We start from the raw sequence: 17682 nt of genomic DNA, 5'->3' as shown, positions 1-17682 counted from the left end.
GTTCCCCAAAACAGCTGGGCACTGTCATATTTTCGAAAGGCTTCTCAAGTGGGAGTAAAATGGGCATGTGTTGTGATCTATTTTCAGCTGCAGATTTGGTATGATAAAGAGTATTTTTGGCAGCAGAACAATATATGTGGGGTGACTCAGTAAACTATTGTGCCCAAATTCATCATAATGAAGAAATGTGTCACCCAGTTCAACAGTGTGACTCACTGGTGTTTTTAATAGTTTTAGGACAACAATGAAGTTTTGTGCACAGAGGAATATAACATATCAAGGTTGAGGCAACACACGGACCAGACTGATCACAAAAACATAAGTCAGACTTGACAACAGGAGACTCCCAACACACAAGGAAGAGTCTGCCTAAAACATACAGACAGCACTGTGTTATTCAATATGCAAAAATCCATGTCAAGTACAGAGAGATAATTGCTCCTTTAAATACTTCATAATGCTTAACGCTATTCAAACCAAAATCCACCAGGACAGTGTTAAACAAGAGGCACTAGAGGCACATTATTTCCTGTAACTAATGCAACTAATACAAAGGAGCTGGAGGAACAGGCATGTGCTTCAGTTGTGGCTCAAGTTGTCATGGGTGGAAATTCATGTCGATTTGTCCTCCGCACAAAAGGCTGAAGATGCAGTGCTGCATGATAACTGCACCTTTGTTCAGTATAATGTCCCACATAATCACCATGATATATTAAACGAAACTAGTCATGCTAAATAGGGTATTAATTGATCACATAATTACATTAATTAGTGTTAATGGAGTAAAGATCATTATTACCTAACTGTGCGACGACAGAAAAAAGGCACAACAGCTGTCGGTGATGAATCTCTGCAGTGGATTTCTAGATGACGACTAATAAATGATGAAATAAGGAGTTGCTTGGCGGTACGTTTTTTTCAATGATGCAAGACATTAAAGGGACATATCAACAATTTTCCTTTGAGGAGCTGTGTTACATCTGACAGTGTCAATATAAATAAAGTCACGGGGTTATTTAGGGTTTCGCATGGATAAGCCTTTGTTACCAAATGTGGGTGTGGAGTTTGATTTACACCACAGGGAAGGACGAACACAAAGATGCTCTATGTTGAATTGTGGGAAATCAAGGTCTAAATATTATTAGATTTCGAACTTGCAAATAAGGACATTTTGGTCGCAAGTCCCCAGACTCTAATGGAGTGCTGGACTAAATCGCTGGAATACAATCATTTTTAATTATGAGGTTTGGTTGTAAGTCTATAAAAATCATCAGTTTACCTCTTTTTTCATGCGCCATCAAGTCAGGTACCTTCATACAAAACACTCTCCATCAATACGTCCTGGTGACTTCATTTTTTGTTGACAGAGACATGTAGCACTTGCGAGTAGCAATTTATTTTAAATGTCCAGATTTATAATAGAAATTAGACAATCATAGTCGTTTCTGTGCTTGGACTTGATTTTTGCAACTTTTATAGCATGAGTCAAGCTCATCCAAGCATTTGTCATTTTTTTGTTGCTAGATTTTAGTGTAGCTAGTACGCTTTAGGAACAGGACTTTCCCATTGTTATCCCATTTACTCTCATTAGATTATCTGGAAGAATGTAGCTGTAAATGGACACTGCAACACAATTATTCAAATCACTCCACAAGCCTGAGTTGTGGGCAGTGATTCGGAGATCTAGGACCAGGCTACATTTTGCATTTGTATTGAAAATATGAAACGGGAAGATAAATCTCCCTGACAGAGATGCCAATGGGTCATCAATAGCAGCCTCAAGAAATCATTGTTGTGTTTTGAGTAAATTAGTGCAGTAATTTGTTATCAAGTGGATCTGTTTACATCTCTTTGCTGTCAACAGCCACACATTCCCTCAGTATTGAGCTCAGTGTGTGAAAAAGGCAGATTTTGCCTGTCCTGCTTGTCGGTGGCTGCATTTCTGTTCTCACCTTCTTCAGCCGTCCACTCTTGGTCCCCAGGAAGATCACACTGTGTCCGTTGTAGACATAGGAGGTGACAGAGGTCAGCCTGTCCCTGCTCTCAGTGAACACTGTGCGACCCGACACCAGCTGCGAACCCCCCAGGGGCTGGTTTATATCCAGGCCACAGAAGTGATCATCGATGGGAACGGGCTGCATGGAGAGAGGGAGGGGGTTAGTGACGGGTGTTGGGGTGAAGATGAAGAAGGCATTAAGAGTGGAAAGTCGGAGATGTTGTTTGGGAGGAGGAGAAGGGAAGAAAACGGGAGAGTAGGTTAAAGAAAGGAGGGAGAGAGAAGGGGAGGAGAAGTGAAGATGACACATGTAAGAAGGGGAGGTGGAGGTAACGAGAAAGGGGAAAGAGTATAAGTGGGAGCTCTAAAAATGACTGAGATAGCTGCAGACACATATGAATACAAGAGAAAAACTCAAACTGACCTTTGGTAAGCCCTTCATGCATTAAGAGCACAATTTTCGGGGTTACTTCAAGAAGGTTCGTTGTGCCGCGTTTATCAACAAGCCTCAGAGCGGCAAAATTCGCAGAGCGAACTTATTGCTGATGGCAAACATGAGAAATGCTGTGTATTTTTTGCGCCTCTTTCTGTGATTTTAAGATTACTTGATCTGACATCCAACAAACACTCAGCACAAGAGATATCAGGGTTTGATTAAGCATCAAAGAGAGCTGCATGCTTTGCAGTCCTGTTACATCTACTAACATGCACTTCAAACTTTTGCTAATTGCCTTCCTCTCACTACATATAAATCTACCTTTTAGGGCAGCTAATTTCTTATTTCACCTCCTTGAATTCCTACGCATATTAATCTTTTGTTGTTTTCCTTCCATCAAAGTACCTTAGTTTACTGAATGTGATCGGTGTAGTAAACTCAGCAAAAACACTTTTCCTATATTACCCCAAATAAGACTTTTGTTTTTCAAGCTAAATATTATATTTGCTTATGTGCACATAAGTCATTAGAATATGTATTACAAGAGCATTCGTTCCTACTCACTGCATTTAACATTAACCATCTGGAAGTAGCTGCCATATTTCTAATGTGCATTTGAACTACTTGGACAGAATCCTCAGAAATATTGTATAAGGGATTAATCTTACCGACCGACATTCAAAGTCTCCAGAGGATGAACCCTACTGAAGAAAACGATGCCCTTATGTTTCATCTAGCAACACCAGCAGATTGACATTTGTCACTTTAGGTTATACGTCTTATCAGCTATTGGCCAGATTGCCTTGAAATTTAATTCAGACCTACATCAGATTTATTTGTAGTCGCAAGCAATTGTTTTAGTTTTGTTAGCACAACTAAGCATGGTTATATCTGCTATAATTTAGCATAACAGCATTTTAATTACAGTGCTGAAATGAGCATTTAGGATAATGCACCCCTATGGCTTAGTACAGTCTTTCAGAGTATTTTGAGTCTGGGAGTCAAATTTGTAAACTAAGTTTTGTTTCTTGACAAAGGAAGGAAAATATCTGCTAACAAAACATCCTCAAAAAGCGACATTGTGGCTAACCTTAACCTTAACCCTGACCAAGGAATCATGTTACCAAAGAAACACAGTATCTAATGACTTCCTAACAGAGCTGGAACCCTTCATTTCGTTTACAGTCAAATGTAAATATCACGCTCTTTGTTTAACTGCACAGTCAGAGCAACTTATAGCATTATTATGGGTCTCCTTCTCCCGCTGTTGCGTATTATGAATTACATTACATCTTATTTGTTTGATAGCATGGTGAAATCAAAGTACACAGATTCGATGAACATCATTTTTTTTATGGGTTGCTTTCAGCTTGTTTCGATGAAAGCCACTCATTATGCAGAATTATAGCTTTCACTGAGGGAACAGACTTGGACATTTACAAGAAAGCTTTTCTCAAGATCAAGAACAGGTCTCAAAGGGTTCAAAACTGCTGACAGCGACAAGAGTAGAAGGAAGGAGAAGGAGGGGGGGAAGAAAGCGGGAATCAGTGCACAAAACCCTTAATAAAATCAAAGCTCAACACAAAACTCCTCTGATTAGCATTGTGGAATTAATGTCCTCCAGGTTTTTCTGCTCTTGTGGGATCCTAAAAAACCTCAATAGTGTCTTCAGCAAAGCTCTGGTTGCCTACCTATAGGCTATTAAAGCTTCAATCATTGTTGTGGATAACCAATTTGTTGTAAATCTACTCTATATCAATGCTGCTCACCACCTTTTATTGTGAATATAAATGTGTGTGTTATAAGTGAAAAATAAGGGTTGATCAGACAATTTCTCCTTCTATAGTCCACTTACCGCCTTGGTGCACTGCACGTCTTTTCCCAGCAGCCAGTGCAGCTCCAAATTCCCCTCTCCTTGGTAGCAGGACTGCAGACGCTCCTTAATGCGTGTATTGATGTCTTGGATAGTGAAGACACAGAGAGCGGAGTGGTCTGGAGGGTCGCGGCACTGCTTCTGTCCCTTGGCGAAAACGGCAAAGAGCACGTCCTCCTGTGCACTGATGTTGAGCGACTTTGCCAGAACCCTGCCGGCCTTGGACAGGAATGCCGCCTGAAGCAAACGGTACTCCTCGCCTTTGTGTACGCACCCCACAGGAAGCGACACATATGAGTGGAACTTTTTGTCACCTTTGCAGAGGCGGATTATGCGAGAGGTGTAAAACAGGTCACCAGGGGATCCTCCAGCGGGCATCCCATTCTCAGGTGTCTCCGGCTGCACTGTCATGAAGTACACGAAGTTGCCGCTGGCGAAGCCGTAGATGTAGTTGATGTCAAAGTGTGGGACAAGAGCCAGCGTGTCTGAGGGGATTTTAATAAGAGAGGACACAAAGTCAGTATGAAGCTCGTAGTCCAGCATGGCAGAGGATTCTGGGTCGCGAGGCAGCTTGCGGCTGGAGATAGTCGGGAAGTAGTCCTGTTTGCCACCGACGGCCGTGCCGATGTACAGAGTGGCATCCTGACCCTGCGAGGGCACAACAACCCCGTACATCGTCCCTGTCTGGTTGTCACTGGACAGGTAGTGTTCCTTCTTGTGTGTGGGCTCCACGAGGATGAACAAGTCATCCAGCCGCATCAGCTTACAGACGCCCTGGTAGAGACTCCCGCAGGCCAGCAGCCGGTTGTGAGAGTAGTCGATGAGCAACAGTTTGTTAACATTGTCAGTAGATGCAAGCGGCTCTGAACATGGCTGGACAATCAGTGGAGGGTAACATGCCTTGTTGTCATACTCAGGCCCTGTATCATGGGACACCAGGAGGGTGAGGTTAGCTGACAACTTGTAGATTCGGTTGACAGCTCCGATGTACAGAGCTCCTGTAGACTGATGCAGAGTGAGGTGGTTCAGCGACCAATCCTTCCTTTCCGATTGGAAGGCGTTCATAGTCTGTCCAACAGTCGTCTTTTGATTTACAGAGATTAGAGTCAATAGCCATAGTGCCAGGGGCCATGACATGACCTTTAGAGGACGGTGACCTTTAGCAGGGCCATAGTAAGTCCTTCCTTTATCAAAGCACGTTCCCATCCCCATAGGGCTCAAAAAATACCGAGCTCAGACAAAGCACCTGGGATAGTGTGTCTCCAAGGATTTGAAAAGATGAGCTGAAGTGTTGTCTCGTCGTTGTTAAGTGTTCTTCACATCATTCTAAAAGAGAAAAGATAGAAGTGTTTTTAACTCAATAAATGCATGATTTGTTTCGCGAGTGGAAAACCTGCTTTCATGGTGTCATAAGACACATCTGAAAACATAGAAATGTATGTACTTGTTTCCAATTTTATCTCTACTTTATCAGACAAATGAGACATCAAAGAAACAACTAATCATTTGTCTCCCCATATTTACTAACCCAAGAGATAGTCCAATATTCCCACTATCAACAGGGGGCTCATTATATTTGCCTCTCTGTAAGAGAGATCTAACTGTGGCCTATTACTTGAACAAAGCAGTGACACACTGTAGCTGCGCCTTCCCCCTGTTTGGGTGGCTAATTAAATGATCCAAACGTATTAATTATGCGTCCATATTTTGGGCTCCCTGTTTTCCTTTCTCCCCTCTGCCTTGTTCGTTTAAATGGTTGAATCCAGGAGGAATTAATCACTCTCCAGTGTGACCGACATTCCTAAATTAATCAGGCTTTTTTCTAGGGATGGCAGGGAGTCATTAGATATTCAGAACCAGGCAGCATCAGCCCTCACACTTCCCTCTTTAATTTCATTAACATATTTTATGTAGATATTTTCAGGGGACAAACAATGCCCCTCAAACACAGGATGGACTGAAGGATGGATGAGTAAAATGCATGGCAAAGGATGTTTGATGTGTTGTTTGCTGTTTTTTGCACCCCTTTGTTAAAACTATTATATGATGCATGTTTTAGTTTTATGTGAGGTATTTCTCATACAGATGACAAAATAAACTCATTTCAAACCACAAACAGGATTTTATCTCAAAATAAAAACTCTTTAGTGAAAGCAACACAAGGATCGTAGATAAAGTGGCTTTACACACGCTGTTACTTCATGGTAGTCCATTAATGGAGTAATAAACCTGCCTGCATAGGAGGACGGACCATAAATTAAGACCCCTACATCACCCTAAATCCTGTCTGTGTGCAACCAGAAGCTTCTCCAATCCCGCTCCTGAAGGCTTTCCTATCTCCCCCTTGTATTCCCCAGCATCCCTTTCACACTCCTCTAATGATGCTTTTTTTTGCCTAAATCATTCAAACCCCTTCTAAATTCTTTTAAATTTCCTCTAAAGATATCGTGCCAAAAGCTAGAAAGCTTTAGCTCAAAGGCAACTGTCTGTTTTGGCTGCAACTAAAGTAAACCGGGTGTTTTCTCAGCTAGACTTCCCGGTATAAGTAAAGGTTAAATGAAGACAGCCATGTCAGATACTAATGCGGGGGTCATGATGCGGTGGGTGCTCTCCATTGGCTTGCTTAGAGGACGTCCGGCGGAGTTGAGAGGGAGCCAGGGATGGAGCGGATGGACTGACACTGAGCTGGCAGGGTCGGCTCTTGCTCCTCTTCAACATCTCCTGTCCATCTGTCCCCGCCACGCTCACATCGGGGGAGAAGTCACTCAAGTGTCTCGACCTCCTCTGCTCAATTTGGCAGGCTCAGTTTGAGCAACTCTACCCGTAATTGGCCACCAAAGAGCAACATCTGACATGGGGCTGAGATGTATATTAATATAATATCAATATAGTGATATGAAACTATATCGTCTTTTTTTATTTATTGTCATATTGTAATGAGGCTTGAATCTTGCATCTTCCTGGTTTCAAAATGTTATAACAGTAAATTTGTGTAATTTGTATTATTTGTCTTTACCTCTACTGTATGTCATTATATCGACATCACTGAAGATTATTTATCAAAAGCCTGTAAATATGTTGTTAAAGCACCAATAGTGGACCCTTTAGTGTGGTTGCAAAGTAGATTTATAGGTATTTGGTCAAAAAATGTGCAATAATTAATCCTCTCTATACCCTAACCCTAATCTGATGCACACTGAATATTTTTCTTTAATTGCGATACATGACATTTACTCAGACCATTTTAGTCACGCTCTGATTAGTTATTCCTCTGCTTTAAAAGTTACATGATTGAAACTTCCTCTTTTTCTACTGTGAGTTTCCAACTGCGCAGAAAAACTGTGTATGCTTTGAATAATTCTCAGAAAACTGAGATTTAGCAGGAAACGTTGGCTCTAATATTAACATCGTCATTATTTTGGGAAAAATGATGTCCAGCTTATGACTGAAAAGTCCTCAAATCATGTGCTTTCCAATCCGATGAGTTCTTGATGTTTCTGTGTTGATGTGCCAAATGTTTTCATCATTTATCCGTTTGTATGTACAAACCCAATGAATAGCAAGTATTCAGGCAATTTTCAGAATTTTCAGAGGAAGCAGTGACAGTCCTTTCATTCTGACAGCTTCTGGGTGAACTGAAATATAAACTCTTTGAAGCATTCATGTGTTTGTTTTCAGTAAACCAAATTGCTTAAACCAATGGACAACGGAAACCTTTACTCCTTTGAGTGAAAACCTATTTCTAAAACGTTCTTCTTCTTTTTGATGTAGGCTTCTTTTTAAAAAAGTTTTTCTTTTATTTTCTTTACTTTTTTTTATCAGATTTAATCCTTTTTGCGTATCCGTAAACTTCCACAAAAAGGAGCAGAACATTCATCCTGTGTTTACCAATCTAAATATGTTATCTTTACTCCATGGGGTGTCCTGCAGAATCCCATAACTTTTAACTTTTAATATTCAAATCACACTTCCTAGCAAAGACCTTTGGTGTAATTTGCATTGTAATCGTATCAGAACCTCAAGCCTCTTAGAAGTAATGAAGACAGTGCTCTCGATATCCGACCGCAAATAGCAGACCATATGATATTTGCAGAGCCAGGTTTGAGTTTTGCATGACCTTAAACAACAGACACCAGCAGTGCCATCCAGAGGTTAATTCAGGATGGAGAGACTTCTGTCAAATCCCGAGAGGAATTACGAAACAGGGAGGAAAAAAACAAGAAGAGAAAGCAGGAAGTGCTCGTGGCAAACGAAGCGAGTCATTCAGGCAGCCGCCTCATGGTTTCTTCCATTTCTGTTCTCCCGGCTTTGGTCACGTCTAAGGCGTGCAGTCATGCTGCTCAGTGTTTACCCTGGATTATAGAGACAACTCTTTGCCCTGCGCAGTCCTCCCTGCTGAATTCTCCGCCTCGCCACTCAGACACGCTCCAGCCTAGACGTGACTCATTCACACTCACACACAGGAACATGGTTTGCTGAGGCCTCTGGGGGATGCCAGCTCTCAGCGGGCACCAATCGTAGCTTAGATCAGGGAGATACCGGCCTCTTCTGCTCCACAAACACAACCTTTTGACCTGGATCGAGATCAGTGGAACCAAAGCTATCCTTTGGGTTCAGCTTTTATTGGGGTGAAATGCTGTCATAGCTCAGCTATCACCCATTTTGGCATGATTCATGAGACAGAGAAGGGTTAGTTTGGACTAAAATGATAATGGGGGGTTTTCTTTGTTAGCTTGTCCATGTGTATCACTCTCAGTCCTTGCTTATGTTCTAGTAAGTGGGCTGCACAAACATGGTCAGCAAAAATAATTATTAGGGGAGATTTTCTAATTCTAATGAGCTTTATTAATGTTGGCTTTAATTTAAATGTATTCTGTCAACAAATCTCACATAATTGTAACAGGTTAGTTGAAAGCAATAATATTATGTTGAAGTTTAACCTAATATTTTACCTAAACTTTAACTAACCAAATACAATTATGTTTCATTTGTTGACAAAATACATTTAATTAAATTCAACTTTTACATTTTTTGACTGAGTGTATGTACCATTTTTTTAAAGGCAATTTATCTCATAACTGAAGTTTTTTGGCAACTTTTAAACGTATTGCTGCAAAAATGTAACTTTTTTGATATGATGAGTTTAAGGAAACATGCCTTTAATGTTAAAGGCATAACTATCTCTATTCCTTAAGAAAACACAAATTATAGAACAATTAAGCACAAACAGCACACTGTTAATGAGTAAGTTGTTTACGTTTTGTTCTCAGATTTGTTGGACATCAGTAACACTGTGACAGATGAGCCATGATCTTTTTAAAGGTCAGGAGAAAACATCTCTACACTCACACTTAGTCATCAGGAGTCATTGTCGCGAGCATCAGAGGTGATGAAAAATATTTTTTTGTCGCTGTTGTTCTTTGTGGCCTAGATTTATCTGGCTGCACAAAAGCAATAACAGCATAAGGCCACAGGAGCAGAAAAGTATCTTAACTACAATAGCCATAACCTGTGGGGATTTTTGGTCAATGGTTTTTGCCTAACCGGGTCAGTTCATAAAATTCCTTCCAGGAGATGATTTCAGATTTGGGGATTACGCTTCTGCTGCAGCTGTTCTTGGCAATGTACTGTACAATATTTGCACTTACAGTTTTTAATCTCTCATGGCCTGATGGGATACTTTTGTAAAGGGTTTCCTGCGAATACACATGGACGAGTCATTGGGGGGAGGCCGTTGTACACATTACACATGAATGAGCTGGGAGGGCGCCATCCGCAACATAACTTGACTTCCAAATGAATAAATGAAGGCAATTAGTAGATCTGTTTACAATGTTGTGGAGACATAAGTAGGTCAAACGTGGCGGAGGGAGGAGGGAGGAGGGAGCCAGGGCCAAGGGCTGTCGCTGGTACCTACAGTGATGAGTCGGGGAATTAGGACATGAAAATGCCGTCTTTATTAAGGATGACTTGTAAATGAATGTCAAAGTGAATCACATGGGACCAGTGGGGTTTATTAGAAACAGCAATGTTTTGTGATCAGTCCACCGTGTTTTATCTGTGGCTGCGTTGTGGAGGGCCAGCCCAGGGCGATTGGCGCCTCCCTTATAAGGCCCTTTCACGGAGACGCAGACTCGGGCCTTAGAGGGCATAATGCGTTGTAGCGTGGATGCTCACACTGCAGATACCCACAGGATATCACCACTTTGATGTTCCACTGTGAAATTTTGTGACAGTTGGCCTGTGGTTAATTTTCCCCATTATGTTTTGCAATGTACTGTATATTCAACCAGAAATGTACCCCCCAGACTTTATCCCAGTCAGAGGGAAAAAATAACTCTACAACAAATATTTAGATGAGAGATACGCTATGTAATGGAAAGAATCGCAATTAATTTGTTTTGTTGGTACTTCTGTGTCCCGGCATGATTTTATATTAACAAAATCAAACCATAATTGCCTTTTTTTTCCTGACTTGTTGTTTGGTTTATTGGTCAGCGCAGATATTGCATGCTTTAGTACTCTCCAGACGGCCACTAATCTTGAAAGTATTGTAGCAGAGGACGTCTGCGGGGAACGGTAAAGCACCAGTATGTCATCGCAACACGCTCTGCTCTTAATAACTGCAGGATGCTGCGAGGGACCTGGGCCGAGGCAAATGTGACAAAGGGGACCAATTCCAACACATCCCCACAACACAGTCAGCAGCCTGCTCTGCAATGCATGCCATTATCTTAGGGCGTATACATTATACATGCAGATACAGCACCATATCTGAAATTGCTGTTAAGAGCAGGGACCAGAGGAAGGGGTTCTGCTACCACCGTCTCATTTGCCCATGCATGCCTTTCTCCTCCCTTTCCTCTTCTCAGCTCTGTCTCCTCTTCCATAAATCTCATTGTCGGTTTTCCTTGGTTAATGGTGACCTCAAGCAGGCTCTCTACTGCCGAAGCCCTCGTGTTGCATATGTGATGAGCAAAGAAGGGAAAGTCAAAGTGACCTCCAGCACTGTGATGAAAACCCATGTAGCTCGCATGCAATAGAGGGTCTTCTATAATTCAGCGAGTGCAAAAGAAGACAGATCGAGCAGCGTTTTTTCTTTGGAACCACACAGCATATGCGCCTTGCTGGAGCGGCTGCCCCAGCACCCCGGAACCCCTCATCCTTAGTGTCGCTTAAGTGTAAGAACAAGGAGAACAATTGGTAAACAGAGGAGTCCGACTGGGGCTCTGAGTGATCTGTGGAAGGCGCAGCTGAGGGGAATTGAGAATGAGGGTGTTGAAATGTGAGATCTACTCTCTAGCCCTGAGACAAGTACAAAAAGGCTCTCCAGTTGTGTTTTTTCCTGTAAGAGCACTCTGTCTGAGCCATTTTTACTTGGCTCAATAACCACTAGCCTTATATTCAGCCTTTAGCATGGCTGTGTGTTTTATTGTCTTCTGGGTTTCTGTCTTCTTTTGTCTTGACATCCATACAAGAAATCTATATTTCTGCACAGAAGGATTCAGTTACGTATGCGCAGGGTTATATTGGTTTTGCTTGCATGAATCATGGAGACCTGACAGTGAATATACATTAAATTTGGCACTGAGACTAGACCCCAGCCAGTGTATGAATGAGAAAAATAATCAAACGCATTGACGCAGGGCATCCATGTGAAGCTGTGAAGCACATATGTCCATAATTCCCACACCAGTGCACACAGAAATCAAAGAAGTTATTCCAAAGACGCCTGTATGTTTCCTCTGCTTCCTCCGTCTTTGCCCATATGGCTTTGTGGGGTGGAGGATGCCAAGGTTGGAGGTAGCTGGCACGAGTAATTACGATCAAAGAAATTACAATGCAAAAGGAACAGCTGCTACCTCCACTGCTGACAAATCAATGTGAGCACGAGGAGACAGCATTAGACAGTGAGCAAAGGGATAGAGAAACAGTGGAGAGGAGGAGCGATGGTTCATGTTCCACTATTCAACAACTTTCCCTCTAAGTATCTGCTCCTGCAAAAACCCATTTAACATTTAATCCGCAGTGCAAATAATGCCCTTGGTGGCCATTCACCCAAAATCTGCACAAACACAAGCATCTGCCCAGATTATCTCAGTGAGTGGCCACGGTCGGCCCGGCTTTTCCCTAATTCTGACTCTGAAATTCTATCCAAAAGTCACTGAAAGCTATTTTTGGCCAATTCTTAGACATACAGTATCCTAAATGTTCAGAAATCGACATTGCCTTCATAAAAATAAGGCCAGAGGTCTGCAAACAGAGGAATTTCACTGGAATAGACATTGACTGGAAGCCACATGGGACCACAAGTTTTACAAAATAGTTTACGCAGCCGAGAACATTTCCCCTCCCTGTAACCTTTCCTTCTTGATAGGATTTGTTCTACAAATTAATATTGAATTTTCCAAGTCTATTAAGTAAGTCCAGTCCCACTTGGATTGTGGCCCAGGGCCGAACACTGCTCGTCTCGGATGTAGTCCAGGTGCTCGGGGCTTGTGGGACATGTTGTAGGAAACTGATTACAAACTTTCTTTTAGGGACCAGCCAAAGCACCTCATTCAGTGCTTGGCTACAACTTTATTATTCCCCCAAAGACTGTGTCTGTCGGCAAAAGACCCAAGGTAGAAGCAATTAGGTACTGTCCTCCTTCTGTGGTTCAATTCAGCTGGTTTGAAAGATTTTTGTTATCTGTATAACCTTGAACTTTCTCAAACTCTTCATTCTTTAAAAACAAGCAACTGAAAATATACTGATGGTATTTTAGTAACTGAAACTTTTAGAATTTTTTTATGAGGGAATACCCCGAGCTGAACGTCATGTTCTTTAAACTTGGAGTTTCTCTATGAAGGAACAGATTAATGTGAACATTGTTCAATAGACTAACAGTATTTATTGGGATTTTTACCTCCTACAGACATGAAGAAAGTACTACAAAGGTTTCAATTTCTCAGAAATGCAAAATGATTTAAGATGGAGGCGTTTGCTGAAATACAGTCGAATGTTTTAAGTGCACTGACAAAAATTTACCATGGCTCTTCTACAATAAGACTGATTTCCATACATTTCCCCACGTCATAAAACACATTTACGATGACCAGTGATTGAAATTCTATTTCTATATAAAATTCTCTAATTTTAATGAATAGCTATTTAAAAATGTTCCTAGGCTAACACCATCCATGAAAGACTAGTTAACCGGTATATTGGTGATTTAGCATTGCACTTCATGATAGAGAATCGTACAGAAGAGGCTGAGATATTGGGACTTTTGGTCCCTTAGATGAGTCAACAGTGGAAGCTACATTTCACATAAAGCAACTTAATAGGTTTATGTTAAGCCCCCCGTAACAGGAAAATGCTTGTTACCTTAAAACTCCACTTCAAGCCCAACCGTAGATAACCCTGATGATATCGTCAATTTACTCAGAAATTAGAAAACTTCCCCTGAGCCTCAGAAAACGTTACACACCTGTTTAAATTTACTGAATAGTGCCACTCATGAGGAAGTAGCAGATCCTCATGTCTAAAATCACTTCACTGCCCCTTTAAGAAAAACCATATCACAAATTCTAAAAAGTGATGTGTCAACTCTTTCACAAGAAAAAAAAGCAAACATGCATGACTTCCTTCAACTTTGTCATTTTTTTTATAACCATATGCTGTCTGCTTACACCAGTGCCAGGGAAAATGATGCAAAACACACACATCAGCAAAGTTATTGCACTGTTTGTATTAACAACGGTGTGACAATCTGGAGGCGGTGCGCCATATTGCAAGACCGCCATCACTGCATGCTGAGTGCTGCCAAAGCTGCCATCTGGCAGGTGAGCTGCACGCTTCCCACTTGTACCTCTCCTCCTTTTCACTTCGCTCCTTCACTGTTTGCTAGCACTACTCTTTTTTATTGGTCGGTCTCACTTCTGCTTTTTTATCTTTTTCCCCCTGTCCTCTCTGCCTGTTTCATCTCCATTCTCCACCTTTATCTACCTGTCTGTCCACCTCCCTCCGGGCCTGGATCACATAGTGAAACAAGCGTGAAGATTAAAAGGGGGATGAAGGAGAGGAAAGAGTAAGGACAACAGCATAGCAGTCGTGCTTTATGATCTGCAGTATTTCTTTCTCTCCGTTTCTTTTCCACGTCACTGAAGGGTTCATATTGCTAGTATGTGTCTCCTCTCTTATTCTTGCTTTCTCTCCTGCTGCTTATTCCATTCCCTCCTGTGCAATAGTAAATCCACATGTGAATGGACACACACACATACAAGCCCACACATGCGAACGCTAACACACACACACACAATACACACACACTAGGGGCTCTCCTTATTCTTCTTCTTCTTCCTCGGGCTGTAGCATCTGAACAGTCGTGTTTAATCAGTGTCTCCGTTGGCAACAGGGGTAATGGGGGGGGTGAGGGTTTGAGGTGGGGGGTCTTCAGCTATGGGTAGTAGTAGTAGTGAGCTGCTGTGCACTCACACACCGTGTAATTGCGTTACATACACTAATTCTCCTGATGTATTATTGCAGCGTCTGCGCCTCGCCTTTGCCCCTGACCCACATCACGTTTCCTGATGTTCAAATTAATCTAAAATCAATGTCATGGTTTGGAACTGGTGGTCATATAAAACAGAATATGTTTTCCTGCAGCTTTAGCAGAGTTGTGTTCCTGATTTATTCCTTTTGTTTCTTTCCAAACAAACACTAAAGTGCATTAATCTTCTTAGAAGCCGGAGATAACTCCTTGGCTTGTGGGTGAATTTGACAGAGACAGATGTTCTGAATTACTTCACCTACACCAGTCCGATGTGTCTTTGGGTTAAAAGAATCCAAAATATTTCAGTTTCACCACCGCAATCGCTCTAAATTCTGAACTACCATTAAAAAACCTCGAACAAATACAACAGGCAAAAAAATCAATGACCTTTTTTTCCATTTTGTTGGACGTGTTTTTATTTAATGCATCAGTCTGACTCAGCATGGTGGGAAATTATATATAGGGCCTTAAAGGGTCAGTTAATCAAACTCTTGACCCTGTTTTGTCTAGTCATTAAACTGATACCATCCTTTGTTACTTCATTTGCTGGAAAACACAATAAGTATAAAAGTGTTTGTGTCCCACAAAATGTTGAAAAATGACATTAAAATCTTAAAAGCAACTTGTCTTTTCAGAAACCATGCACAGCAGGTCACCCTGGATGATCCAAAGTCTTTGTAATTTGTAAAAAATGTTTCTTGAAAAGTAGAAAACTGGTCACACTGACATCTGTGGGTCAGCTTGACATGACATTACAGAACAGACGCCCGATGTTGAACATGTTCCATTGAATTGATGTGGCAAGCACAAATATTGCAAAAAAATAGAGACATGTAAAGACAAAAACATCTTAATGGCTAGAATCCACAGATAGTGGGGGGGTAACATATATCTGTTTGTCTTTTGATTGAACTCTTCAAAAATGGGTCTGCCTTAAGAGTTTATATTAGTAAAACCCTCAAAGAAATCCTTTAAACTACTTTACATGAACCACAATCTTCACAACCAAAACTTCAATTTCATTTATTGCCGTCAAACGCAGCATGGAGTGAGAGACAGAACTAATATGGAGATTCATTTAAATTCTAAAATTAGCAGGCAGCTGATAAAGTGCCGGAGTGCATGACTGGCATGAACACGCTGAGGGAGAAGCCAATCTTTCTCTCCCTCTCTCCACAAGAGGCTTTACCCACTCTGGAGGGGCCAGGAGAATAAAAGCTAGTCCAACTGGTTCGGCCTGATAAGCCGGACCAGAAAGAGCATAGAGGGAAGAGGGGCTTCATCTGGTTTGCATGAAGCGTAAGAGTCAAAGAACCGTGAATTCAACAACCACCCCTCCTCACCCCCTCTGGTAGCACCCAAACACTCGCACAGACGGGGGGCTCGAACAAAGACGCACTTGGTCAACAGCATTGTTGAGGTTGGCACAGTTACAGCCCTGTGTGCTTTAGTTCTTTCAGGCTAGAGGCTCCATCTCAGCTCCTGCTCGCATTATCAGTGTCCCAGTGGTTTTTACTCTGCCCAGGCTGCCAAGGCTGCAGGAGGCAGGGCAGCAGTGCATGACTGACAATCTCCAGGCTAAATACTTCACTCTGGTATTCTCTTGATGCACTAATCTGATGTGCTGCCCAGAATAATCCAGAAGTGTAGAGAGTTGTGTACAAGCAGGCTGTTTTCTCAATTAAAGTGAAATATTTCCCAGTGATAATTTAATGATTTTCTGCTCCTGTGTGATGGGTGCTGTGGCTGAGGCGTTTACAGCAGCTCTGTCAGAGCATCAGTCCACATCTGTTGTATGTTCCAAGTGGCCAGCAGAGAAATAATCCCATTATTGGCTCATGCAACATTTTTATACAACATCAATTTAGCAGAGTGCACCGGGCGTCTTTCGCTGCGTCCTATAGGCACGTAAAGTGTAGCCTACCCAACTTTAGCCTCGTGAACCCTACAGGCTGCTGCTCAGCGTCTGACAGTAAGGGAGAGGCTACTCACCTTGAAATAAGACGAGATTTATTCATGAATAGAGAAGATCCAGTTATTTCAATGGGATTTGTAGTTGGGAACGTCCCGCGTCGGAAGGTGTGTGCACGCTTAATGCTGCGAGTTACAAACTGCCGGTTAATTTATCCTACGCGCTGCACGCAACGCACAGCCAGTAAAGTCATGTGGACAGCAGCGAGCATCCCTCAGTCAGCCGCTGAGAGAGAGGCGGAATCAAGTGACCCTGCTGCCTCGTTCAGGGATTGATCATTTTCTATAACAGCCTGCCACACAATCTCTCTCGCGCGTGTGCACTCTCTCTCTCTCTCTCTCTCTCTCGCTCTCTCGCTCTGTGTGTGTGTGTGTGTGTGTGTGTGTGTGTGTGTGTGTGTGTGTGTGTGTGTGTGTGTGTGTGTGTGTGTGTGTGTGTGTGTGTGTGTGTGTGTGTGTGTGTGTGTGTGTGTGTGTGTGTGTGTGTGTGTGTGTGTGTGTGTGTGAGAAGTCACCCATCAGTTCACTTGCACCTCACGTACAGTGTGCTCTTTCTAAACCCAACCTCCGTCGCGTCATCCTTTGGCACAACTTGAGCGCACAGCAATACATATTTTATGTCTTTTAGGGATGAAGTACACTCTTCAAAGTGTCTGTAGATTTATACATCAAGGCAAAAGAAAATCAATATATTTTAATAGGGAGAAATTATCAATAAATGTTATGCATGTAGTAGTAGAGAATCGTCAGAACTATATGTAGGGTGGTAGGATGTATAATTGGAATATATATTTATTGGAGAGAGGCTGCCTGTGTTATCAGTAGGACACAGGATGAAGATAATGTCAGGGTTTAAAATAGGCCTATTT

The 17682-nt window shown here is 42.0% G+C and overlaps 1 protein-coding gene across 1 annotated transcript in view; it reads right to left on the bottom strand.

Moving 5' to 3' along the window:
* The window catches only part of LOC134883541 (plexin-A2-like), a 74022-nt gene extending 56980 nt beyond the window's left edge, over positions 1 to 17042 (bottom strand). The window contains exons 1-3 of the mRNA XM_063911941.1: positions 16835 to 17042; positions 4288 to 5631; positions 1953 to 2135 (exon numbers count right to left, since the gene is read on the bottom strand). Coding sequence (XP_063768011.1) covers positions 1953 to 2135; positions 4288 to 5517 — 1413 coding nt within the window. The 5' untranslated portion in view covers positions 5518 to 5631; positions 16835 to 17042. The remainder of the gene's footprint in view (positions 1 to 1952; positions 2136 to 4287; positions 5632 to 16834) is intronic.
* Positions 17043 to 17682: the final 640 nt, after the last annotated feature.

This window comes from Eleginops maclovinus, chromosome 20, assembly GCF_036324505.1.
Source record: "Eleginops maclovinus isolate JMC-PN-2008 ecotype Puerto Natales chromosome 20, JC_Emac_rtc_rv5, whole genome shotgun sequence".
Lineage (NCBI taxonomy): Eukaryota > Metazoa > Chordata > Actinopteri > Perciformes > Eleginopidae > Eleginops > Eleginops maclovinus.
This window is presented reverse-complemented; position numbering and strand designations above follow the sequence as displayed.